Source organism: Palaemon carinicauda, chromosome 14, assembly GCF_036898095.1.
Source record: "Palaemon carinicauda isolate YSFRI2023 chromosome 14, ASM3689809v2, whole genome shotgun sequence".
In the NCBI taxonomy this organism is placed as follows: domain Eukaryota; kingdom Metazoa; phylum Arthropoda; class Malacostraca; order Decapoda; family Palaemonidae; genus Palaemon; species Palaemon carinicauda.
The window spans coordinates 118,471,460-118,497,491 of NC_090738.1; the positions used below are offsets into that span (position 1 = coordinate 118,471,460).

The 26,032-nt window shown below is 44.0% G+C and overlaps 1 protein-coding gene across 2 annotated transcripts in view; it reads left to right on the top strand.

Moving 5' to 3' along the window:
- The window catches only part of rictor (rapamycin-insensitive companion of Tor), a 165,204-nt gene that overhangs the window by 104,681 nt on the left and 34,491 nt on the right, over positions 1-26,032 (top strand). For both annotated transcript variants that reach the window (XM_068387213.1, XM_068387214.1), the window contains exon 19: positions 20,676-20,781. In XM_068387213.1, coding sequence (XP_068243314.1) covers positions 20,676-20,781 — 106 coding nt within the window. The remainder of the gene's footprint in view (positions 1-20,675; positions 20,782-26,032) is intronic.

The following is a 26,032-nucleotide window of genomic DNA, read 5'->3' on the forward strand; positions in this document are numbered from 1 at the left end:
TCGTGATTATGAACTAAATGCTCACGATTATACATTCTCACAATCACGAGCTAGATGTTTATGATCCCGATCTAGTCACGCACAAGCTCTCGATGCTTACGATTACGAGCCAGACGCTCACGATCCCGAGCTAGAGCTTCGATATCACAATCATGAACTAGATGCTCACACTGAGGAGCGAAACGCTTGTGCTGTCGTGCGGGATGCTGTCAAGCCAGATGCTCTATGCTTTCGGGCAAGACGCTTGCGCTCTCAAGCGAGACTCGTGCAAGACACTCGCACTCTTAGGTGTGACGGTCACGTGCTTGTACGAGATGCTCATGCTCTTGTGCGAGATGCTCACAGTCATAAGCAAGAAGCTCTCGTGCAATGCGCTTATGCTCAAAAACAAGATGCTCTTGCTCCCATTTAAGATGCTCACGCTCTTGTGGGAGACGCTCACACTCGTGAACGGGACTCATGAGCTCCCACGAGGCGTTTCAAGACCTAGAACGAGGCTTTCATGATCACGAGCACAGTCTCAAGCGAAACGATCCCAACCCATTCGGTAGATCTTGGATTTTCCAGATCTCCGATTTGTCAGCTACCAATTCCCGATTTTCAATGGCTAGACGATCCTTGGTTGCTAATCAATAGCACCGTCCGCTGTTTTTATGTTCAACAGCTAGTCATTCGTTGTCCTACACGATGGTAGTTCGTTGTTTTCGCTTGCTGGCCATTTTGCTGCCTGATGTTCACTTGTCAGAGACTAGTGTTCACTATAAGCCTGCTCTATTCTAGGCCCCTAGTTCGAAAGCCACTTCCTGAGAGGGAGCACTCTCTCCTAGACGGCATAGATCATCTCCCCGCACTCTTGAGCTTACTCTACTTTTTTAGACCCTGCAGAGTTGATGGAATTATGGTTTGTTCATTCAGGGAACCTAAGAATACACCCTTCTTCAGCGACGGGGATAATACGCTAGTGCAATGCTCAGTACTCCTTGTTCTTCGGGTTCTTGTTTGTGTATCACAAACAGGGCTTCTTGGGTTCCCAAAAGGTTTTCTCGCCGTTGGTGGAATCAGAGGGATCCGCTTCAAAGTGGCCAGGTTTATGCAATGAATCCGGCACACTCACAGGAATTAATCTCCCTTGAACGTACGTGTTTTCTTGTACACTTCGTTCATACTATAGGAAGGCTTGCGAATAAATTGCCTCAGGAACCAGGTTGCTGTTTTGGTTGGTACCGTCTCCCCTTTCGTCCTGTTTATTACGGGACTGCTCACGAGCCGGGTTTGCTTAAATAGGAACTACTCTAGTTAGAGATTCTCCTGAAGCAAATCGGATCTCGGATGTGATAAGCGAGGCAGATTCTTTTAATCTATTTTTCTCCCCCTCTAGCAGGAAATACGACCTCTTAAGGTTACCGCCATTTTCTCCCTCTTAGAGAAAGAAATTCAGTGCTGCCTAATCGAGAGCCATAGCAAATTACTTGCTATGATTCGGGTCAGCCCTAGAGGGGTGACATGGCAGGAATAACAGAGGCTATTGAAAATCTGTGTTCTCCCAATTTCTGTTGCCCCTAGTGGAAACAAATTCAACCTCCATCAGCTTCCATTCTGGGGAAACATCTTTTATCTACACTTCATGAAACTCGGGCTTGTTCATGAAGTCAGACAAGGATTTTCTCCCGTAACCGGAGCTCCTCCTTAGGCCGGAGTGGTTGTGAATGAATATATTCCCTTCTCATAAGAGAACCCCTCCCACGAGCTCAGAATAATCGCCTCATGTCTTTTCGCCAAGGAAAGAGAGTCCAGACTTAGCTACAAGGATACTATCTTGTATCTTCCATCTCCCTCTAGGAAATGGCAAGTAGTCTTTATCTTCTTCCTCATGATTGGAACATCCAATCTCATAGGAAGACGGGGGACGCCGGAATATAGCCATGCTTTAGTCTCTCCTCGTGAGACAAGTTTAACTTTCAAGCCTTGGCATGCTAGAGAAGGTTTTGCGATCAACCAGTTGGCCTCCTATATAGGATCGGCCCTCGTCTGTAAGACCTTGGCCAACTGACTGATTTTAAAATCTTGAACTCTTGCGAGACATCTTCCCTTTACATCAATCTATAATTCGAGTAATCGAAGGAATGATACGAAGGTCATATCCTATAAGACTATTCATAGACTGCCATTATCCTGTCGAAACTTCTTCATGTCCGACAAGACCACATTACTGTAGTCCCTGTCGAGTAAAACCACTCTAGGGATCGTCCTTCTCTTGGTCCCTACAAAACCTGAGCAAGTAATAGTCCTAGTTAAAAGACTGCCAGATGAGAATCCCTCCCAGGAGTTTTACGCTTCCTATAGAGGCATCAAAGAAAAGGGGGGAGGCCACGTACAGGACCATATGTCCTTAGGACTATGATCAGAGCACGAATGATACCGTCTCTTAATCCCTAGTAGGCACCTTCTTTCTCCGGGAAAGTGCCAGGGGTAATGTCAGTGATTCGTCGGTTTCCTATTTGCAGGAAAACACTCCTTGCTCCTATTTGGTCTCCCCTTCGGGGTATTCTGTCCACGGGTTTGGATTTTATAGACTCAACCCCTTCTGCGGGAGTATTCCTCGTACGGCCTCTGGTTTAGAAGTCTTCCTTCGGGAAGCGGAATGAATATCAATGACAAGCAGTGATCTTCTTTTTGCAGAAGGACTGCTGTCTTCTGTTCGATTCCCTTTTGCAAGCAGTTTTCTTGGGAAAGGAAGAGATGGCTTCTCCCCACTTCCATGCAGACTTATAGTCGGACTTGTCTCATTAAGGGACTCGACTAGAGCTTCCGTCTAGCCTCGTCGGCAAGAGTTGTCTTGCTGAAAAGACAGGTCACATACAGTGGCATGTCCATGGCTCTGGAGAACCCATTACAGACTTCCTTTACGACTTGGTACTCCATGGTGAGAGTTAATTGAAGTCTGTTTTTTCCTCTTCTCACAAGTGCTATTCTAGTCATGCACTCAAAAATTGCCAACGAAGGAAATCACACTCTTAGGCCTAGGCAACGGAAGACCTCTGCTCGTCCATCGAGCATCTCCTCCAATCATTGTTCAACATAGAGTTTGAACCTATTACCTGTAGCGAGGTAATAAAGTATTCTACGGGACGGGAAACTCTAAACTGCAGATCTTCCCCTGATTTTGAAGACGGGTCTTTCCCAGTGGGATACTCGACCAAATGAGAGATGTACCCTATGGGTCTCCCTCAACGTCTCTTGCTCATGGCGAGAAACAAAGTAACATCCTATTGTCAAGGCATAGCAGGCACTTTAAAGGCAATTTCTGTTCATGAAGATACTTCATCACAGAAGGGCCGAAAACTTGGTTAACCCATTGCACAAAGAACTGCCTAGTGACCCAGGCCTTCGAGTTGGATCTCCAGAAAACATGAAGCTGGTCCTTATCGACGTTGTATGCCTTAAAGGCCCTAGGGTTCTCGGAATGGTAAACCAGTAAGGGCTTGACTTTAAAGTCCCCGCTAGCGTTGGGACATAGGGCAAGAGTCAACCGATCCTTCATTGGCTTATGCCCTGGCAATTTCTTCTCTTCGGCGGTGATGTAGGTTCGACTGGGCATCTTCTTCCAAAACAGCCCAGTTTCATCACAATTAAACACTTGCTGCTCTACGTAGCCTTCTTCCAGCACGATCCTTTCAAAGTTCTTGACAAAGTCAGCTGCAGCCTTTGTGTCCGCACTAGCAGCCTCTCCGTGGCGAGCAACTGAATGAATCCCGGACCGTTTCTTAAATTTCTCAAACCAGTCACAAGATGCATTGAAATCGTCTGAGGAAGGTTCGGTTGAACTCTCCCCAGCATCACCCCCAGAGCTCGTCTCCTTCAAGTCCGTAAAGATGGCGTGCGCCTTCTCGCAGATGACGGTTTCGGTGATGGTGTCGCCAACAATCTCTCTGTCCTTGATCCAGATTAGCAGAAGTCGTTCCATCTCTTCTATGATAGGGCTACGGCGTTTTGAAATAATGGTGATCCCCTTAGAAGGTTTCACTGCTTTAATAACTTCCTTCTGTTTAAGGATTGTCGAGATCGTCGACATATTACGGCCATACTGTTTAGCAAGTTCACTCACGCGGACGCCACGCTCATGTTTTTGAATAATTTCCTGCTTTACGTCTAAAGAAAGCATTTCCTTCTTCCTTTTCTCACCACTACCACTACCACTTGCAAAACTAAGCCTTTTAGGACCCATACTTTACGTAAATTACCGTAAAAGGATGCGCGTAAAAAATCACGATTAAAACAGTACAATAATAGCAGAACGCACAGGGCACAACCGCAAGAAGCCGACGAGAACAGAGGACTGACCCAAGCCGCGCTAATTGAGGGTCCCTCCGAGGTCGAAGTGCTGCCTTCTATCGGCGAAAATAAAAAACACATCAGGTGCTATGAGCACCGACTATGCGTACGAGTATTGTTTACTTTTCAATATTAATCTTACCCGATGATCATGTAGCTGTCAACTCTGTTGCCCGACAGAAATCTACGGTCGGGATACGCCAGCGATCGCTATACAGGTGGGGGTGTACACAACAGCGCCATCTGTGAGCAGGTACTCAAGTACTTCTTGTCAACAAGAACTCAATTTTTCCTCTGTCGTGCCACCGGCTAGACCTACTTGGATACGCTGTTGATTCTGGAGTTATTGTTCACGATTTGGTGATGTATTTGCTCTAGAGTTTAGCCTTCGCTATTCAGGAAGCTTTATCATTAGCTTAGCAAGCTTTTGGAATTAATTTGATTTAATTATGGTGACGAAGAGAGTATGGACTCTCTTTCACTTTTAAATGGCCGACCCTTCCCTTAGACGGAAGTGTTGGTGTCGAAGAGAGTATAGACACTCTTTCATTTTTAGGTTTTTGGTAATTTTGCTTAACAAAGTTATAGATTTATTTTATAACATTGAGCTCGTCATATCGTTTTTCCTGTTAAGAATTTATGCTATTTTAATTTTAATGTTTTTGAAAGAATTTCTTTGATAGTCTCGTACTGTTTTCAAAGTTGAACTAACGTTTTGTTTAGTCTCCGCAGTTGTTGACGTTCAGAACGTTCAACTTGCGCTCTATCGTTACGATAGAGAGAGAGTATTTCACTGTTTCACGTTGCAGTAAGAGTAAACCGATTCTAGCATTTCGTTCATTCTTTCTTTGCTTAAATGGTTTTAATTCTAATAAAGGAACTTTTTATTTGGGAAACCTTTCAGTTTTTTTCCTTTAACAAATAATATGTTTTAACGATATATATAATTGGGCTCATCTCTCAGGTTCTAAGTCAGGAGAGAGAGAGAGAGAGATAGAGACGGAGGGAGAGAGAGGAGGATAAACGTTTCGTTCAAGCGGGTAACGTTGTTCTCGTTTTTTTTTTTTTTTTTTGCTCTTCTCCCTAGTCGCTATAGGGGAAGAAGGTAAAACGTTTCTAGAGTTTTATTCTTGTTCCCAGGCTTTATGCGGTGAGAGATTTTAAACGTAGTTTATTTGATCTAGTGTTTAGTCTCTTTTCCAACCACTGAATTCTTTATCTTTCATTATGTTTTTCTGTTACATTGTAATACTGTTTTCGCAATTACTACCTTTTAATGAAGGATAGGATTGCGTGTTTCAGGTACAAACCACTTAAAGTTTCGAGTTCAGTGAAATAAGTGCAAACAGAAAATCAAAAGTGATAAAGTGATATGCGCAAAGTGTTACAGTGTTGCGTTCGAGGGTTCGTCTGTTCGTGCCAGTTGTTCACCTAGTCCGATACCTCTTACAAGCTCCCAAGCCCAGGGGAGAAGTAATGTCGAAGGACTTATGGGTTCCACAGGCCTTGATCGACGAACAGACGTTTCCCTCGGTGGTTTCGGGTGTATCTACACACGTTGCCGACGTGATCACCCCACCCACACAAAGACGAGAGAGCCCATTTATTCCTCGTCTGCGGAAGAGGTTTCTCGCAGAAACCATGGACCAAATCTTGCAGCTTTTAAGTGCAAGTCGGTCCCTTCCGCGCAAGTCCAACGGCCTAGGTGTAGCCACTGGGTCAGTTCGGACTCGCTGCAGTACGACAACTGCACACCTCCCAAGAGAGGCAAGGTGGTACCGCAACAGGCAGTAACTCCGTCTGTTGCCGCACCAGCTGTTTTAGACCCTCAGTTACAACGGACAGTAGCTCCGTTTGTTGTTGTCTTTCATAGACCCTAGTGGTCCATGCTGCAGACTATACAGTCTCAGCTTGCTCCTTCATGCAGGAGTATCATGCTGGAAGGTTGACAATGCACCTGTTAACCTACAACCCGCCGAGGTTGTGCGCTCAGCAGATACTGCGGCTGCCTGCTCCCACCCTCCACCTGTGAGAGCTCCACCACCGATGCGCAGTCCACCCTGCCAGACGCATGTTCTTGCTGCACCATCTGCTAACATGCGTAAGCTACCGCATCAGCAGTGGGAAGGTTCTGTAGAGCTGCCGGGTTCCAGCCCTATGCGGCATTCTCCGCAGCCCATGCAGCATGCTCTGCATACCTTACAGCATGCTCCGCATACCATGCAGCATGCTCTGCATACCTTACAGCATGCTCCGCATACCATGCAGCATGAGCCGCATACCTTACAGCATGCTCCGCATACCATACCGCATGCTCCTCAACCCACCGCAGCCCCTCCCACGCACCAGCACTCTGCTTTTGTTGTTGCCAGCTCCCACACTCCGACTGCGGAGAAGGTTGACGATGCACCCGTGGGCCTACACCTCCCACGGTTGTGCGCCCGGCATGGCTTCCTGCTCTCACACTCTTGTTGTGAGAGCTCCTCCACCCATGCACAGTCAACCCTAACAGATGTATGATGACTCCCACACACAGAGCACTCCGTTGCCGTGTTTTGACACGGTGTGTCAGCCTCCGCAACACACTGTGGTTACCGCCACTCGCAGCAGCAAACTAGTCAGTCAGGAGTTGAGGCTTCCCCACACAACTTTGGTTGTTGCCAACTCACAAACTGTCATACAGTTACATGACGTTGCCTTCTGGTCTGCTACTTATACACCAGTGCTGTATGTCCTCACGCTCCTGTTGTGGTTGACAGTTCAGTTTTTGACAGTTCACAGACTGTCAAGCAGTTTCATAACGTTGCCTTCTGGTCTGCTGCTTTTGCACCAGTGAAACCCTCACTGAGAGAACCTAGCTTTTCTCGGATATGGTTCCTGTAGATGAGAAAGTGGTGTTCTCCCTCCTTCTGATATTCCCTTGAGGACTCTGTCATTTGGAGAGGAGCCTTAAGCTGCTTAGCCTCCTATGGACTTTTATTTAAGCATAACATGCTTCCAGGGAGGGTAAATGGTTCCGCTTCAGTCGCTAACCCCGTCTGTTGCCACACCTGCTCCCATAGACCTTGAGCTTTGTTGCAAGACATGCAGTCCAAGCTTAGTCCTTGATAGAGGATTTTTTACGGAGAAGACCCTTCTTGCCAACGACCTTCCTACCGGTTGGTTGTACGCCCTGTTGACGCTGAGGTATCCTACTCACGTCCGCCAGTTGAGATGGTTCCTCCACCGGTGCGACCCAGTGTGGGTTGCCAGTCGCACGTTGATGTTATGCTACTCTCGGAGGTGGTTGTGGACGTTCAGTGTGTCACTGGGAAGACGTTCAACAACCAGCAGAGGTGACTTGTTGTGACGCAGTGCGGCAACCTCAGCAACCCGATAAGGGGTTGTCTGTACTACCCAGACAGTCTAGACAGTTTCGGGTTGTCGCTGTACTTCCTCGCTTCCCCATGGTTGACAGTTCACAGATTGTGCAGCAGTACCATGATCTTGTGTCCGGCTCCGTCACGCATCCACCAGTGCGACCGGATTCAGCGAGTCAGACGTTGCCCACTCCGTTGCCGTTTCCTCATCAGTTTCGGATGAGGAACCCTCTGATGAGGACATGGCTGAACAAGAAGATCAATCCCCAGCCCTGCTATCCATCCAGAAGATGCTGAAGAAGGAATACGGCCCTGTCAGGCTGTGGATGAGTCTGGTTAGGACACTGTCATCCGTGGTGCATTTGGTGTCACTTGGAAGACTACACCTCCGTCCTCTTCGGTTTCATCTAGCTCTTCACTGGAAAAGGACAAGACGCTAGAAGCAGTCTCGATCCCGGTTTCCGGAAGATAAGTCTGGTCTAACCTGAGGAAAGGACTTTATCAACCTTTTATAGGGTCTTCCCCTGACTGTTCAGACTCCCAACCACGTTCTCTTCTCAGACGCATCGGACGTAGGCTGGGGTGCGACCTTAGGCGGTAGGGAATGCTCGGGATTATGGAACTCGCGTCAAAGGACAATGCATTTTAACTGCAAGAAGCTTCTGGCAGTAAGTCTGGCCTGGAAAAGCTTCAGGTCTCTCCTTCAAGACAAAGTAATGGAGGTCAACACGGACAACTCCCTGCTTTGATGTTCATCTCCTAGCAAGGAGGGACCTACTCTCTGACATGGTACGAGTTCGCTAGTGACCTACTCTCCTGTTCAACAGGTCTAGACTTTTCACTAGTAACAAATTTCTTCCAAGGCAACTTGAATGTCTTAGCAGTTTGTCTCAGTAGGAAGGGACAATAATTCCAACATATTGGACCCTCCACAGAGATGTATGCAAGAGACTTTGGGTCACCTGGGGCCATCCAACCATAGATCTCTTCGCATCCTCGATGTCCAAGAGGCTCTCAACAGACCCAGCAGTGGTTCTTTTAGATGCCTTTCTACTAGATTAGTCTCATCTAGATCTATATGCATTCCCTCCGTTCTAGTTTGTCAACAAGGTACTGCAGAAGTTCGCCTCTCACGTTGGGACAAAGTTGACACTAGTTGCTTCCCTCTGGCCCGCGAGAGAATAACTTACCGAGGTACTTCGATGGCTAGTAGACATTCCCAGAACTCTTCCCCTAAGGGTGGACCTGCTACGTCTGCCATGCGTAAGAAGGTACTCCAAGGCCTCCACGCTCTTCGTCTCACTGCCTTCAGAGTATCGAAAGACTCTCGAGAACTAGAGGTTTTTCGAAGGAGGCAACCAGAGCGATTGTTAGAGCAAGGAGAACATCCACCCTTAGAGTCTACCAATCGAAGTGGGGAATCTTCCTAAACTGGTGCAAGTCAGTATCCGTTTCCTCGACCAGTACCTCTGTAACTCAAATAGCTGACTTCCTCTTATATCTGAGAAAAGAGCGATCTCTTTCAGCTCCCACTTTCAAGGGTTACAGAAGCATGTTGGCATCAGTCTTCCGTCACAGAGGCTTAGATCTTTTTAACAATAAAGATCTACAGGACCTCCTTAAGTCGTTTGAGACCACGAAGGAGCGTCGTTTGGTTACACCTGGTTGGAATTTAGACGTGGTTCTAAGATTCCTTATGTTAGACAGGTTCGAACCACTTCAATCAGCCTCCCTGAAAGATCTCACCTTTAAGACTCTTTTCCTGATATGCTTTACCAGCTAAAAGAGTCAGTGAGATTCATGCCTTCAGCAAGAACATCGGATTTTCATCCGAAACGGCTACATGTTCTACATCTTGGTTTTCTAGCCAAACACGAGCTGCCTTCTCGGCCTTGACCAATATCGTTCGTTATTCCAAACTTATCGATATGGTTGGAAAGGAACTAGAAAGAGTATTATGTCCTGTAGAGCTCTTAAGTTCTATTTTAAAAACCTTTATGAGGCCCGTCTGAAGCTGTATGGTGTTCAGTTAAGAATTCATCTTTGCCTATGTCAGAGAATTCTTTATCCCATTATTTTCAGACTGTTAATACGAGAAGCTCATTCCCTTCTGAATGAGGAAGACCAAGCTTGGCTGAAGGTAAGGACACACGAAGTTAGAGCTATCACAACTTCCGTGACCTTTTAATAAAATAGACCTCTGCAAAATATTTTCGACGCAACCTTTTGGAAAAGCTAATCAGTGTTCGCGTCTTTTATCTTAAGAATGTCCAGTCTCTTTACGAGAACTGCTACACTCTGGGACCATTCGTAGCAACGAGTGCAGTAGTGGTGGGGGCTCCACCACTACAATTCCCTAATTCCAGAACCTTTTTAATCTTTCTCTTGAAATATTTCTGGGTTGTCCGGAAGGCTAAGAAGCCTTCCGCATCCTGGTTGATTTGGCGGGTGGTCAAATTCTTTCTTGAGAAGCGCCTAGATTAGAGGTTGTGATGAGGTCCTTTAGTATGGGTTGCAGCCCTTAATACTTAAGCACCTAGGAGTCGCTCAGCATCCTAAGAGGATCGCTAGGCTCAGTAAGGAAGACGTACTTAAAAAGGCAGAGTAATGGTTCAAGTCGACTTCCTTACCAGGTACTTATTTATTTTATGTTTGTTATTTTGAATAACGGCTAAAATAAGATACGGGATACTTAGCTTCTTTGTTAACATGTATGCTGGTCTCCACCCACCCCCCTGGGTGTGAATCAGCTACATGATCATCGGGTAAGATTAATATTGAAAAATGTTATTTTCATTAGTAAAATAAATTTTTGAATATACTTACCCGATGATCATGAATTTAAGGACCCGCCCTTCCTCCCCATAGAGAACCAGTGGACCGAGGAGAAAATTGAGTTCTTGTTGACAAGAAGTACTTGAGTACCTGCTCACAGATGGCGCTGTTGTGTACACCCCCACCTGTATAGCGATCGCTGGCGTATCCCGACCGTAGATTTCTGTCGGGCAACAGAGTTGACAGCTACATGATCATCGGGTAAGTATATTCAAAAATTTATTTTACTAATGAAAATAACATTTCGGGTGTCGAAAAAAAAATTCGGGTGTAGAGTAGAAACGTGTTCGAATTGTACTTGGCGTGTCGAAAAATTCGTATACAACCGGTACGACGAAAATTGCTTACTTCGTGTGTCGAAATAAAATTCGGGTGTAGAGTCAAAAATTTGCTCGAATTTTACTTCGGATGTTGGAAAATTCGGATGTTGATACGTTCGGATGTAGAGGTTCCACTGTATTTATTTACTCGTACATATCCCCAACGCCTCTTGTGAGGTAGGCCTTGGGAAACATCTTTTTATGTGTAGGGCTCCTATTTCAACTAGGAGCATCTTCTTACCTAGACGTTCTTATATCTCACAACTGCTTTATTTGCTCAGGACGCTATCATACTCACTTGTATTGATATGCAAGGTGCAAGTTTCCCTCGATTACAGTCTATACCGTATTACGGAAACTTGGGTCAATGGCTAAGCCAGTAGTTGGACTAAACACCCTCCTAAGATTGAGTCATCCAATATAAATAGTGGAAGGTTTGTTAGTATGGGAACAAATGACAAATTCGGAGATATTTTGTATTTTTCCCTAACTAATACAAACCTGTAGCTACAGTATTTATATAAATTGGCCCTCCATCACCTGCGCCCCAGTAAGTCCTGCCAGCAAGCAAAAAGTGACATGATTCATTGAACCCTGGAGTAGATATAGGTGGCTGGGTACCCCCCAACCATCCCCTACCTACCCACTAATAGTGGTTAGTTAGGGTTGCCACCTCACACTTAAAATCAAATGGCTGCCTTCCAGCTTTTGCCGAAGTAATATCCAATAGAAATAGCTACAGGTTTGTATTAGTTAGGGAAAAATACAAATTATTTCTGAATTACAGTAGTCATTTTTTTTTTTATCAAATATGAGAAATTTGACAGTAGTTAAGTTTTTTGCTATCTAAATGAGTAATTAGGTGAAAAAGTAATTTTTAGAAATGTCAATCTGGAGTTTGAAGTACCCAGAAACCTAGACTACAGTTTGATAAAGGATAATATGTACTGTAATTGATTAGGGGAAACTAAGGGCCCTGTCTCTTTCCTTCACTGGCTAGATTGTGGGAGTTAGCGGTATGAACATCAGGCAAGGTTCTTAGATAAAAATGGAATTTAGCAATCAAATTTGTTATTTGTATAGTATACTCATTTGCTGTGTATACACATGCCCACCTTCCTCTTCACTGACTAATGGCATCAAAAGGTTAGGGAATTATTTAGACTTTGTTACAGTATTTTGATTAGATAGTGGTAAGTCCCATTGCTGCACTAGAGAGATAGTATTTAGTAAAGAAACGGAAAATTTCTTAATTTTAAGTGTTAACGTCAACCTACCAAGCTTCTACAGATAAAAGCGATCAGGTACGTATCGATACAAAATTTTAATATCAAAATTCCATTTTTATAATTAAAATTCTGCTTTTGGTTGTAAACAATTACCATATATTGTGTTTTTGCCTCCAGACTCATGTGCGCTGCTTTCCTCATTTTGCTGACCATCAGCTTTCATATTGTACAGAGGTACCATTATATCTTTTATTACTTCTAACATAATTATACAACAGTCTCTTTGGTAGATTTACACAAGTTGATGCTCAAGTTTAAAAGAGGCTATAATGCTACTTTAACCTGTGGAGTGCACAGTTAATCACAAAAGAATGCAGCAATTTTTCATCCAAGCATTTTTCTGCATAAAATATAGGTTCCTATAAGCTTGTTGGTTTTCTACAGAGCAAGCATTATTTTCTGCCATAGAAAATGGTAAATAGTGAGATTTAATGAATAGTTCCCACTCTCTTATTCTAATAAAACTTTTGTGTAGATGAATGGCATTTCAAAGTTATAGGACAACTTGAGATGTTACTCCAAAACTCATATTTGAAATTCTAATATTTGTCTAGTACCATTTCATAGGTTTTATAATAATATACAGTAGTATAATATTAGTTAAACACCATGAATGACATAATTAAATATGTCTCTTTAAACCCACTATTTTGAACCTCATAACCCAAAGTCAGCAGCTACTAATAACTTAGATACTTACTGTAAATTTTGTTAAAAATTCCCATTTACCCTTACCATTCTGTATTTGACTAGATTTTGTTTTGATCTGTACCCCTACCATGGGAAGCTCCTGCGTACAATTCATAGAATTTCCAACTGGGTGTTTCTGTCTCAATTTTCATTTGACATTTTCTGTACTATCAGTACTGGTAACCCTTTGCAATATCCAATCAGAGATGATTTTACTGTCACATGACTTTTTCTTGGCCAATCACCTACCTCCACACCAAAAGAGATGCTAACTCCGATGTTGACAAATTGAAAAACTTTTTATACACATTTAATGATGATATCTTTATTGAGATATACTAAGGGCATGGAGGTTGTTTAGCCACCTCCATGTAGGTTCAGATACCAGTCGTAGGTTAGGTTAGTTGAAGAGCCTTAGGTTAGGTCATAAGCTAGTGTTTGATTTCTTTTTAAAATACAGTACAGTATAGGTTTTCAGTTGTAACATCTAGACATTTAAAAAATCTTATGATTTTAAAAATATAGGTTTCTGCAAAATATTTTCATTAGAATCCTTTAAATTACCCATAAATACACCAGGAACACCTTTAATTTTCTTCGTTAAGGTTTTTGTACTACCCTTTAAATTTATGTACATTTGTATAAGAAGAGAATTATTGATAAAAAGGGAAACAGATAAAAAGGAAAACAAATGAAGAGGAAGCTGTTATCTTTTTGTTGATGTGTGTGCCCTTTTTTTATTGATACACTCTTCTTTGGTACTTTCCCCTCATTTATGTTGAAATTTTTTTTTTTTTTTTATACTGTGAAAAGCATTTTTTTTGGCCATTTTAGATTTTTTCCGACAATACTGCAAACTCTGCACTATTTATCTGGGATTATCTTTCGGTGAAGCTTGAAGACTAGCCATTAAGACTAACTGAGGTGGCAACTACCCGGGTAGTGGGAGTTGCCAGCTACCCCTCTCATTCACACGCCAGTATATCCAAGTCACTTTTTCTTTTGGCTTTGAGGAGAACGTACGTGTCCACGCTCTGCTTTCTCAAAAGACTGTCGGCCATTGACTTTCAGGATCTTTTTCTCTTTCAGGTGCATGTGTTTCTTCTTCTGCCATCCTCACACAGACTTGTCCAGGGCCTGAAGGACATGCTTGCGGATCTTCATATCCTCTTTCGAAACCGACCCCCATTCGTTGTGTCGGACCTGCAGGGAATGTTGCTGTGACCAGGGGAACACCTGTGAGGAGTGTAGGGAGTGGTCTGGCTCCCAGTGGGAGAGATTTGGGCACCGGTGGAAGAATAAGTCCAAGAGGGATTCTTCGCTTTCGGGGTTTTCCTCGAGGGGGAAAAAGCCTCGAACATGGTCCTTGACATATCCCCGCAGAGCCCTAGAAAGGTCCTTCTCCAGCATCCTCCGATGTGAAAGTTCTTTCACCTCCTGGTGCGGTGATTGACGTTCTTGCTGTCTGCGAGGCCTATCTCTCACCTTCTCCTGCTCCTGCTACTTCTGCGTGCCAACAAGACCAGTGCGTCTGCTTACCTCCCCAACTCTAACCTTCTGCTGACGATGAGACCGCTCGCCATCCCAGGATCTTTTCTTCCTCCAGGGACCATAGTCCTTTCCACTCATCCAGATGTTTGCCCTCCTTCAGGAGACAGACAATTTTCTTGCCATTTTCTTGCTCGTGATAGCCGCTCCCATTGTGATCATCACCATGCTGATCGTCGTTTGCCTGCTCATGATTGCCGCTCTCCAGCTCACTGTTCGCCATCTCAGCCTTCACCTCGACGTTCTTCTGCTAGATGATGCTCTCCAGCCTGACGTTTGCCAGTGCATTACTCTTGCCGATTCACCATTCGCCAGTGCACTACTCGCCAACCCACTGCTACCACCGAGCCACTCGCCAACTCACTGCTTGCCAGCAAGCCTTACGCCAACTTTTTGCTCACCAGTGCGTCACTCTCCTGCTCGTTGCTCTCCAACACGTCGCTCGCCAGCTCCTCGATCACCAGTGAGTAATCGTCACTCACCAGCTCGTAGGGCTCCTTCCAGGAGGTTGCCTAGACCCATCACCCATTCTCCATTCTCCAGCCGGCTTGCCATCTCCCACGCGCAAACTTCATCCTTTCGCGTACACCACGCATTTCCCCGAGCACTTCACACTTCAGCAAGGAATCAGGGTCCTGCACCCCGACAGTCCACAAATGAGCCTTCAAGGCAAGTAGCAGCAATCCCAGCGGAGCTTACACCATACCAGGCCTCGCTAGCAAGAGTGTGACGGCCTATTCTCTTCCCCAAAGGTTTCAGGGAACCTCCGAATACATTTGCTGGGGTCCCCATTACTCCAGACCACCCCTGTAGGATCACTCGAGATCTGATGCCTGTGCGGATAGACCAAGGTAAGTGGTCTTCTCCTCCCCAATTCCAGGTATCAAGACAGCATTCCCCAAGGAGGTGATCACCACCAGTTGGCCTCCTAAGGACACCCAGGACCTGTTGACTGTGGGGAAACCACCTTCGTTGTTTGAAGACTTGTTCAAGGCTGTCAGGCAATCAGTTGTGGATATGACTCAACAGGGGCAGAAGTTTGTCCCCCAAGCACAGACTTCCAGACAGAAGTCAGCAGTGGCTTCAATGCCCTGGATTCCCTTAGAGAAGTCGGTTTCCTTGTAATCTTCTGCTTTTCCAACCGACCCGAGGAGGAGACCTGTTTCCTCCAGAGCTCCTGACCCCCCAATGTTTGTCTCACCCATCAGGAGTCCTTGTTGCGCAGACAATGGGGGTGCGAATGTTCCGCAGGACTTCTGCCTAGAACTAAGTCCGGTTCTGACCACAAAGCAGAAGCAGAGGATGGTGAAGCCTACTCCGCCTCATGCTGATCTTCACCATCCTCGTTTCAGCTGAGGCTTGGGATCTCCATGGGAGATCATCCTCGTGCCCTCATTACAGTCTTCTCCAATAGAGGTTGTACCACCGGAGCTTCGATCCGTCTCCAGGCCACCACTGGAAGACGATAAACATCCTGCAAGAGAGGTTCAGACCTCTGCGGGACGGCAGGAACCTTCCAGACCATCTCTGCTGGAGGAATACTTGCCGCCTCACTGAGAGTCTAAGGGCACCAAGACGGTGCCCAAGAACTCCAAGGCATAAGCGGTTCTCCTGCAAGAGAGACCTAGAAGATCCTCCCCAATAGCAGGAATGTCAGCAAGCGACATTCCCTCAGTTTACGAGCTCGACCCACCCCGGGCTCTTATGGGTGAGAGCTTGGAGGTGGATGATGACATGGACTTTGAGGATGACTACCTCCCTAGGGCTGCAAGTCCTAAGTTCAGCTCTAAAGCCGAGCAGAGGAAGTCGGAAAATGCTTTCTGACAAATCCTCACCTGCATGAGAGCCATCAATGGGTTCGCTAACCCTGAGACATCACCTCAGGAGGGCAAAGACATGGTCTTGGATCTCTACGGCATCCAACGACCTCCCAAGGAAAGTGCACCCCTGCCATGGTCGAAGGGGTTGACAGAAGCCAGAAAGAAAGCGTTCACGTAACCTCATGATTCCTCCCTAGAGTCTCTCGAGGGGAGTCCTGTTCTAGATGCTTTTTGGGCTCTCAGGCTCCTTTTCGTGGTCTGAGATCCTAAACATGGAGAAGGGGGTGAAGTGTGCCATGCAGACTAGTTCATGGCTTGATCTGTGGTTGGGATCAGTGGGCTACCATGTTGGAATCGAGGATTGGTCCAAGGAGTCCACAATGAAGTCCATGGAAACCTTACTTTGTCTTGCACTCGCACCATTGAATTCCTCGCCTGGCAGGTTGTCAACCTGTGGGCGAATGCAATTCTTAGGTGGCGGGGTGCTGTAATTTTTTGGAAAGGTTCCATAGGCAGGTCCCCATGGCTGCAATCACAAAGCTCCGGAACTCCACCCTCGACTGCTCAGCGCTGTTTAAGCCAGAAGAAGTCAAAAGACCACCAAACCCTCAACCAGCAGGACGGCAGGGTCCGCCAAGAAGGTGTCCAAGGAGCCCTTTCCTGCCAAAGATCCAAAGGGCTCTAAATCCTCCAGAGGAGGTAAAAGTGGTAAGAGAAGCGGTGGAAGCCACTCCCGCTAAGGAGGGCAATCCTCTCACCTGCCCACCAGTGCGGGGATGCCTGCAACGCCACTGACAGAGGTGGGTGCAGCACGGGGCCAATCCTTGGACAGTCACCGTGATTCGTTCAGGATGTTGGATCCCGCTCACTCAATCTCTCCCTCCACTGTCTAGGGATCCAGTCCTATCGAGCTCCTACGCTCCCAGATCCGCAAAGGAGCTGGCCTTCCTGGCCGAAGTCCGGACCATGTTGGTGAAGGTTGCTCTTTAGGGGATACTCGACAGCTCTTCAAGCTAAGGCATCTGGAGGCTGGAGTCCAGTCATCGATCTCTCGGCTCTGAACAAGGTTGTTCTTCAGACTTCATTCAGAATGTAGATGGCAGACACAATCATACAAGCAGTAAGACTACAGGACTTTATGTGCGCACTGGATCTTAAGGACGCATACTTCCAGATGCCAGTCCATCCGTCTTCAAGTAAGTATCTTCAGATCATACACGAGAACAGGCAATATCAGTTCAAGGTGCTTTGCTTCGGTCTTTCCACAGCACCCCAGGTCTTCACGAGGGTGTTCACCCTAGTATCATCCTGGGCTCACAGGATCGGCATTCTTCTCCTAAGATACCTCAACGATTGGCTGATCCTAGTAGACTCGGTGACGACCTTTCTTCAGCACCGAGACAGACTACTCGAGTTTTGTCAAGACTTGGGGTTCATGATAAATCTCGAGAAGTCATCCATGCTCCCCTCCCAGAGACTGGTATATCTAAGTATGATTTTAGACACCAAATTACAGAAAAAGTTTCCATCAGACAACAGAGTATACAGGCTGAGGGAGGTAGCAAGCCCCTTCCTCAGACGAGAAGAGCTTACGACCCAGCAGTGGTTGTCTCCTAGGTCACCTAGCATCCCTGGTCTGTCTAATTCCCAATGGTCTCCTCAGAATTCAATCCCTTTAGTGGCAGGTGGAGCCAGCACACCGGCTCTCCGGATTTGCTAGTTCCCATGGGCTAGAACAACGGACAGATCTTCAGTGGTGGATGACAGACAAGAACCACCGTAGAGGGACAGATCTTCTCGTCCCTCTCCCAGAATTTATGCTTTATACAAATGCATCAAAAGAAGGGTGGGTGCCCCACATGCTGCAACACGGCCTCAGGGCTATGTTCCGAGTCCGAAAGGTACCAGCACTTAAATCTCTAAGAGATGAGGACAGCTTTCCTAGCCCTTCAACAGTTCCAGGTGGGTCACCCTGTGGTGCTGATGAGCAACAACACCACAGTAGTGGTTTAAGAAACAAACAAGGTGGTACCTTTTTGCAGCCCCTATACCATCTAGTAGTAGAAATGTTAAGATGGACAGAAGACAATTCGTTGTCGCTATCAGCTAGCTTCATGCCAGGCAAGAGGAATGTGCTCACAGACAATCTGAGCAGAGCGATTCAGTGGGCTGCGGATGGTCTTTGAATCGCCTGATAGCCAACAAAGTCCTGATTTTGTGGGATTCTCCGACTGTGGATCGATTCGCAACGTCCCTGAACTTAAGGCTCCCGCTTTACTGTTCCCCAGTCCCTGACCCTCAGGCTTTCAACAACTGTGGGACAACATCGACGTGTATGCTTTCCCCCCCGTTCTGTCTGATACGAAGGGTGCTCAACAAGACTAGAGCATCCAACAACCTACTCATGGCACTCATAGGTCCACTATGGCATCATGCAAAATGGTTCTTGGACCTTCTGCAACTTCTGACGGAGCTCTCAAGAGAACTCCCTCCACAACACGATCTACTCGGACAACCACATGTGAACACCTACCACAAGGCAGTAGCTTCTCTTCGTCTTCACGCCTGGAGATTCTCCAGTTTTCACAACCGGTTGTGAGAAGGATGTCTAGATACCTACGAATATCTTCGGCATCAGTCTATCAGGCCAAGTGGACTGTCTTCTGTGATTGGAGTCGTGGAAGGGGTATCTCCCCTTGATGCCACTAATCCAGTAATAGAGGAATTCCTTGTATACCTTTGGGAGGAAAAGCTTCTTTCTGTTTGCTCAGCATTAAGCCTTGCCTTTAGACTTAAAGGAGTTGATCTTTCCTCTTCGTTGGAGTTGTCTCTCCTCTTTTGAAGTTACAGTATATACTTACTTGCTCCCAGTCGGAAGCTAGACCTCCTCCTTGGAACATGGTTCGCGTCCTTCGGACTCTGAAGGGGGCTCCCTACAAACCATTACGCCAGGCAACAGATAGCCACCTCATTTTGAAGACGGTGTTCCTACTCGCCTTGGCTTCAGTCAGGAGAGTCGGTGAACTTCATGGTCTATCCTATGACATCGCCTATTTAAGGGGATGGGTGGAGATAATGCTTAACTTCGTTTCTGCGTTTATTGCAAAGACTCAATATTTGGGAGTAGCGGATCCTAGATTCAGGCGCTTCTGGATTGAGTCTTCATTCTGTAACCGAAGATCCAGATCAGCTGTTACTATGCCTAGTTAAGAGTTTGAGGTATTACCTTGAATGCACTGCAGCAGCTCGCCCCCAAGTGTCAGCACTCTTCGTCAGCATGGGGAAGGTCAAGAGGAGGGTCACAAAGAACACTATCTCAGCTTGAATTTACAGGGTCATTGACCATGCAATGAATTCCGACCCTACTCCTGCTCGTCAACCTAGATCTCATGACATCAGGGGCATAAGTACGTCCCTGGTATTTAAATGTAACTACTCTTTGGTGCAGGTACTCCCAGCGGGTGTGCGGAAGTGTCAGACGACCTTAAAGGCCCACTACCTGCAAGACGTGATCCACAGGAGAATAGAAATGGTCTCCATTGGTCCTGTGGTGGCTGCACAACAAGTGGTTTAGAATGCCTCAGGCTCCTTGACGGACGTAGCAGATGGTTGAGGGCATAGGTTACCCAGGATGAATCTGGGATGAATGTATAAGAATGACTGGCTCTTTCATTCTTTCATCTTCCCCCTCTCTTGGGGAACAGCACCATGGGTCCTCTGCACGCTGGCCTCGACTATCTGCAGGTAATAACCATTTCCCCTGTGTAACCTAATATAGAATTAATACTTGTCTACGTCCCCAATACTCCCCGCAAGGTGGTTAATGGGAAATGTCTGTTTGATGTCAACATTCGTATTTAACTCAGAATATTCTTACTTAGACAGTCACATTGCTAGTTTTTCACATACACACATGTTGCTCAGCCCACTCTTAGTGCATTTGCACAAAGGTTCAGCGAGGTGTCAGGGTTTATCTCGGTGACAGGCCAAACCTGTATGGGAAAGCCCCGGGTCAATGGTCAAGCCAGTGGTCGGGAGTTACATCCTCCTAATGGGTGAGACATCCCTAGTAAATAGCATAAGGTTTGTAGAAGTGTTGGAACAAATGACAAATTTGAAAGTAATTTGTATTTTGCTTAATGATACAAACCTGGAGCTATTTATACAAATTGTTCCACCAGCACCTGTCCCCATTGTAAGTCCTGCCTGCAATCAAAAGTGGCTTACATACACTGGTATGTGAGTGAGAGGGTTAGCTGGCAACCCCCAGCACCCCCTCTCGCGCTAACTAGTGACTTGGGTAACTGCCACCTTGCTTAAAATCTTAATGACTAATCTTCCATCTTTGCCAAAAGATAATCCCAAATAAATCGCTCCAGGTTTGCAATGTTAGGGAAAATACAAATTACTTTCAAGTATATCATACTTTTATGAATTAGTATTATCACCCTTTTCTTGATAACAATTTTGTAAACTTTACAGAGGCTTTTATGTTGGTGATGACTCGGATGATGGCAGTGATGGGGGATCACTGTTAGTAGAGGGCATCGGATTAGATGATCCATATCCAACTTCAGGGAAAAGTCAGGTTTGTAATCTCTACTCTAAATTTTATTGCTTGCATAATGTACACAAGTAAATTTTCTTGAGAGCTTAGTTGGAAGTGATTACAACTTTCAGTTATCTTTTACAAGTAATTTTATATATAAAATTTTTACTAAGTTTTTATATTTGATAATACTTGGGTGTCATTCTAAAAAGCTTTTTCATTATAGTAGATTAAAAACATAGAGATAGCATCATGCAATGACCATTGAATCAGTTAGGGATTAGTTTGGGACCACATAGCTGTCATTAAAAGTTCTAACGAGTTGGAAGTAGCTTAGCCAGCTTGGATAAGTCATATCATACATCATCTCCCCTCTCTATGTTCTAAGAACGATGAAAATCGAGCATGAGTTATTATCCAAAAGTCAATTTGGATAGAGTAAGGAGGGAAAAAGGAGTGGGTAGGTTTTTGTGGTTGTTATAAGTATAAACCCTATTCAACTATTATGAGCAAAGGTCCAGTTAGACAAGTTCCAATGTAGGTAGAGGTCTGAATAAATATTATACATGCAATCTGTGTACAGCTTAGTGTTCTCATATGATTTTTATTAATTTCTTATTCACTCTTTCAAATGAAAAAATGAAAAAATTAATTGTATATATTTTAGATAGCTGAAATGTTACACTTCTAAAACATAAGATTTGGAGTCTTCATCTTAACTAACAATTCGTAAACAGAAATCCATAAGAGAAAAAAGGGAAATATCCTTGCTGTTTTCTGTTATGTTCCTTCACTAAGAAAACTAAATTTCTGACAAGAAAATGTGGATTTTTCCTCTCAAAATGACAATTTAGAATTTTCAGTACTCTTGGCTCATTCGTGAACATAGGATACTATTGATAGGAGGCCTAAAATTACATCAGACACGTCAAAAACAACACCAAAATTCGGTAGTGTCTTGCTCCATAAATGCTACACAGCTGATTTATCACATTTTATGTGCTTGTTTTTTCGTGGAACTTAATCTAAACTTATATATAATGCCCTGGTTGCATTAGTTGGTTAAATACCAAAGTATGATAGACCACTAACTTACTCTTCAGTCATCCAAGGAAATATGCTTTCAAGAATCCATTTTATTTAATTTTTCTCCTCACGGAGCCTGGGGACCAGTTACAACACTCTAAAAAGTTTGGATTGGGGATTGCCGGCCACCAATTTGGGAGCCTTGCCCTAGGGGGTCCATTAAAATAAACACTGTTGTAGGGATGGCTACATACTTAGACAATACTTATTAATATAGGTTCAGTCTCAAGTATTTCATTCCCTTTAACCAGTGAATTAACCAAGGCATAGAAGTGGATACTAATTCTCCATCCCAGAAGTTGAATAAGAAAATAATTATACAATGTTAAAACCAATTGAAAAATTAAAAACTACCCAAAAATACCAGGCCACTCAACATTAATTCAGTTTGACCACCTCTCTGAAAGTGATAACTTGTCAAGAATTGTTTCACTTTGGAAACTGACAGTGGAAGAGACTAGGAATACAGTACTTATTATCAAGTAGTTCTTTCAAAGGATTTCTTTGAGGCAAGTAAAGAAAAAGTGATGGATTGTTGAAACCTCCACAAAAATTTTTTTAAACTACATGCCAATTAATAGGCTTAGAAATGCAAATGTAAGTTACTAGTGATTAAAGAATGGTACTTCTGTAATGTGCTATACTGTACTACCAAAAGATGAGAAACCAATCAACTAAACAAATTCGTAGCCTACTGAGGTACAATTTAACAATATTGAATAAGATATTAATGATTTACCAAGGAAAATAGAGAAGCCTCAATTAAATTAGTGAAAATAAAATTGAATCCCAAAACCTGCCCCCCAAAAATGTAAACATTTTCAAATTTAACTGTATATTTGTAAGTCACTCTAGTCTTAAATATGTAGCAGATATAGCCTTTTGATTAACAAATTTATAGTGATCCAGTATGTGCATTCTGCCAATCAGTTGTCCATACAATGGAATGGAATCATGGCACACCAAAGGGTCAACTTTGAACAAACCCCCATGCAATGTCAAAAGAATGTACCTACTCTATGAATAATACATAGAAACATACAAGATAGGGTGGAATTTACCATGCTGGAGAAAAATATTTATGCATACAAAAAATTATCCTCACTATTTAAATTGTGTGATCAGTGCCGCTAAAGAGAAACATTATCTTAACTGGGAAAGCACTGTGAGAGTGCAGACCTCTGCCACGGTAGCTGATTTTACGAAACAAGCTTGCCTTTCCCAGAATCAATTTAGACCTAGGCATATTTGAAGTCTGTGACGACCATGTGCAAACTTGGGGTTAAGATTATGGTTAATTCGGTCGACCTTGACGTTCGACCTAGGACTTTCAAAATTGAATCACTTCCATGTCTCAACATAACAATTAATCCATGAAAGTTTCACTAGTCTATGAGTAAAATTGTGGTCAGGAAGTTTTTCACAAATAGACAAACGGGCAAAAACATAACCTCCTCCCAATTTTGTTGGCGTAGGTAATTAAAGAAAAACGTACAATAGGTAGGATAAGGATAGGTGTAAAACTGCTCTTTTCTAAAATGTATTACTGTACATAAGTTTGTAATAATGACCCTTGAAATATGTTTACTTAAGCACAAATACATATAAGTGAACATGTGGAGAGCAATACCTAGTCCAGTGCTCAGAGTCTTGAGCTGGTACACTGTACCATAGAGGAAGATGCAGAGGTACATTCAAGAGCACTGATGAATAGGCACAGAATGTACTTTTTCCATCCTGAACTTCATTTAAAGAACAAACTTGTTCAGTAAATTGATATCATTGACTGGTCTCCAGTCCCATAGTTGACTTCTCCAGGAAAAAACGACTGTTGAAGCACGGACACTCGTCTTGAACTACTTGTTGTGCGTTCTTCAGCATCCTTTCCACATCTGTTTGTAATGCTTTTGATGATGCTGGAAGATGGATAAAAAACCTTATTGGTATGTGAAATAGGAGGGCTGACAGTCCAGGAAAGGTAGTAAGTAACAGTTTCAAAGAACAATTACTGTCTAAGGCTAAGCCCCATGTCTCTGTCCAAGCAGGCTACTCCCTACTCTTGGCAGCAGGAGAGGGGGAATGCTGGCACTAGTGTTTCCCTTGCCTCACTCTTCCTGCCACCTCCCATCCTAGAGTAACCAAGTTGGGTAATTCAAAAGGATTGTGTATACACATGCACCCTTCAGGAGGAAGAGGTGGTCCTGACCAGGTTGTAGGGAATGTCACAGGGATCTTCCTTGCACCTGATCCCACAGGCATGGTTAAGCCTGAGAATTTGGCTGCAAACCCTTTTTAGAGGACCTCACCCATAGAGGGCGATTACCCGTTGGATCTGGAGTCCTGCAAACCAGCTCTGCACATCACTGCTCCCTGCACGATACTCCTTAAAAGGAGAGATGTTGTTGCCCGTACCAATGTTTTACGGATCATCTTAGCTATTGTTGCACGTACCATTGTTTTACGGATCATCTCAGCTACCTCTGAACCAGCTCTGGGGTCACTGACACAATGTTCACTGGCACTGCACCTACACCTGAAATTATAGGGGTTATCACTGACACTAGGGACACGGGGGGTGAGGTATCCATAGGCTGCTTTCACAAGTATTGACTTTTTGCCATTCATGACATGTTTTGCTTTCAAATAAGCAGGGGTGTCTATGGTTGCTTTCACACGTACCAACCACGAACATGAAGGGCACCAACTTCCATGTTCATCAAGGTGCCCATTTAAAAATGGCATGGCTAAGCATCATGGATGGTGCAAAATGTACACTGGACACTGTAAACTTTTTCCGACATGACAACCTTTCGCTGTCTACTCTATATGGCGACAGTACTATAGGCTACCATGTAAAAATGTAATTTTATTTTTTAATTAAGAGATGAATACAAGTCTAGAAACAACATATAAATCCTAAATGGATATCTGTGTGTTTTATGTCAACTTTCATACACAAAAAATAGAGTATTTTGTAGATATATGATGCTCGTAAACCTGAACCATTTTATATTATAATTATTTTTTTTCAAATTGTAATCATGTAAGCAACCATAAAATCTCCATGGTCTAAACCCTGATAGGTAATATGTAGAAAATGTATTCAAAAAGCAAATGAGCCTCAAATTAATTTTTGAGAGAGATACGTATAGAGAGAGGTTTGTATTTATATTAAAGATTACTGTCACTCCATGTAAACAGAAATACTATTTTGTATCCTTTTAATCATGTATAGTACTGTATATTATTGTATATCATTTATATTACAGTATTGTTGATGTTTTGAAAGTAAATGGTACAGCACCAGCAGTTTTTCCAACATATAAAGGACAGTAAATTATTTTTATTATTATTATTGATATTATTATTATGATTGTTATTATTACTAGCTAAGCTAAAACCCTAGTTGGAAAAGCAAGATGCTATAAGCCCAGAGGCTCCAACAGGGAAAGTAGCCCAGTGAGGAAAGGAATAAGGAAACAGATAGAATAGTTAGCCTGAATGTACCCTCAAGCAAGAAAACTGTAACCAAAGCCAGTGGAAGACCATGGTGCAGAGGCTATGACACTACCCAAAATCAGGTTCAATTTTGGAGTATCCTCCTTCTGAAAGAGCTACCTACCGTAGCTAAAGAGTCTTCTACCTTTACCAAGTGGAAAATATCTACTGAACACCTAAAGTGCAGTAGTTAACCCCAGGAGTGAAGAGTAATTTTCTAGTTATCATAGCATTCATATGTGTATGAGGAAAGAGGAGAATGTGTAAAGAATAGGCCAAATTATTTGGTGTATGTATAGGCAAGGGAAAAATTAGCTATAACCAGAGAAGGAGCTAATGCAGTACTATCTTAGCCTCTTGGCTGGTACAGTGGTAACGTGTATGCCTAGCATTTGCATTACAGCAGTTCAATCCCAGCCCAGGACTGTGAGTTTAAGCTGTGTACTGAGGAGGCCACTGCTGTGGTTGGGCACCACAGTGGGGGTTGTGCTTGCCTGGCTGACATTCTGGTGTGCATCTATTCTGATGAAACTGGAAATGAAACCAAACACCTTTACCTTTATTATTATTATTATTACTTGAAGCTACAACCCTAGTTGGAAAAGCAGGATGCAATAAGCCTAGGGGCTTCAGCACAGAAAATAGCCCAATGAGGAAAGGAAACAAGGAAAAATAAAAATTTTTAAGGGGAGTAACATTAGAATAA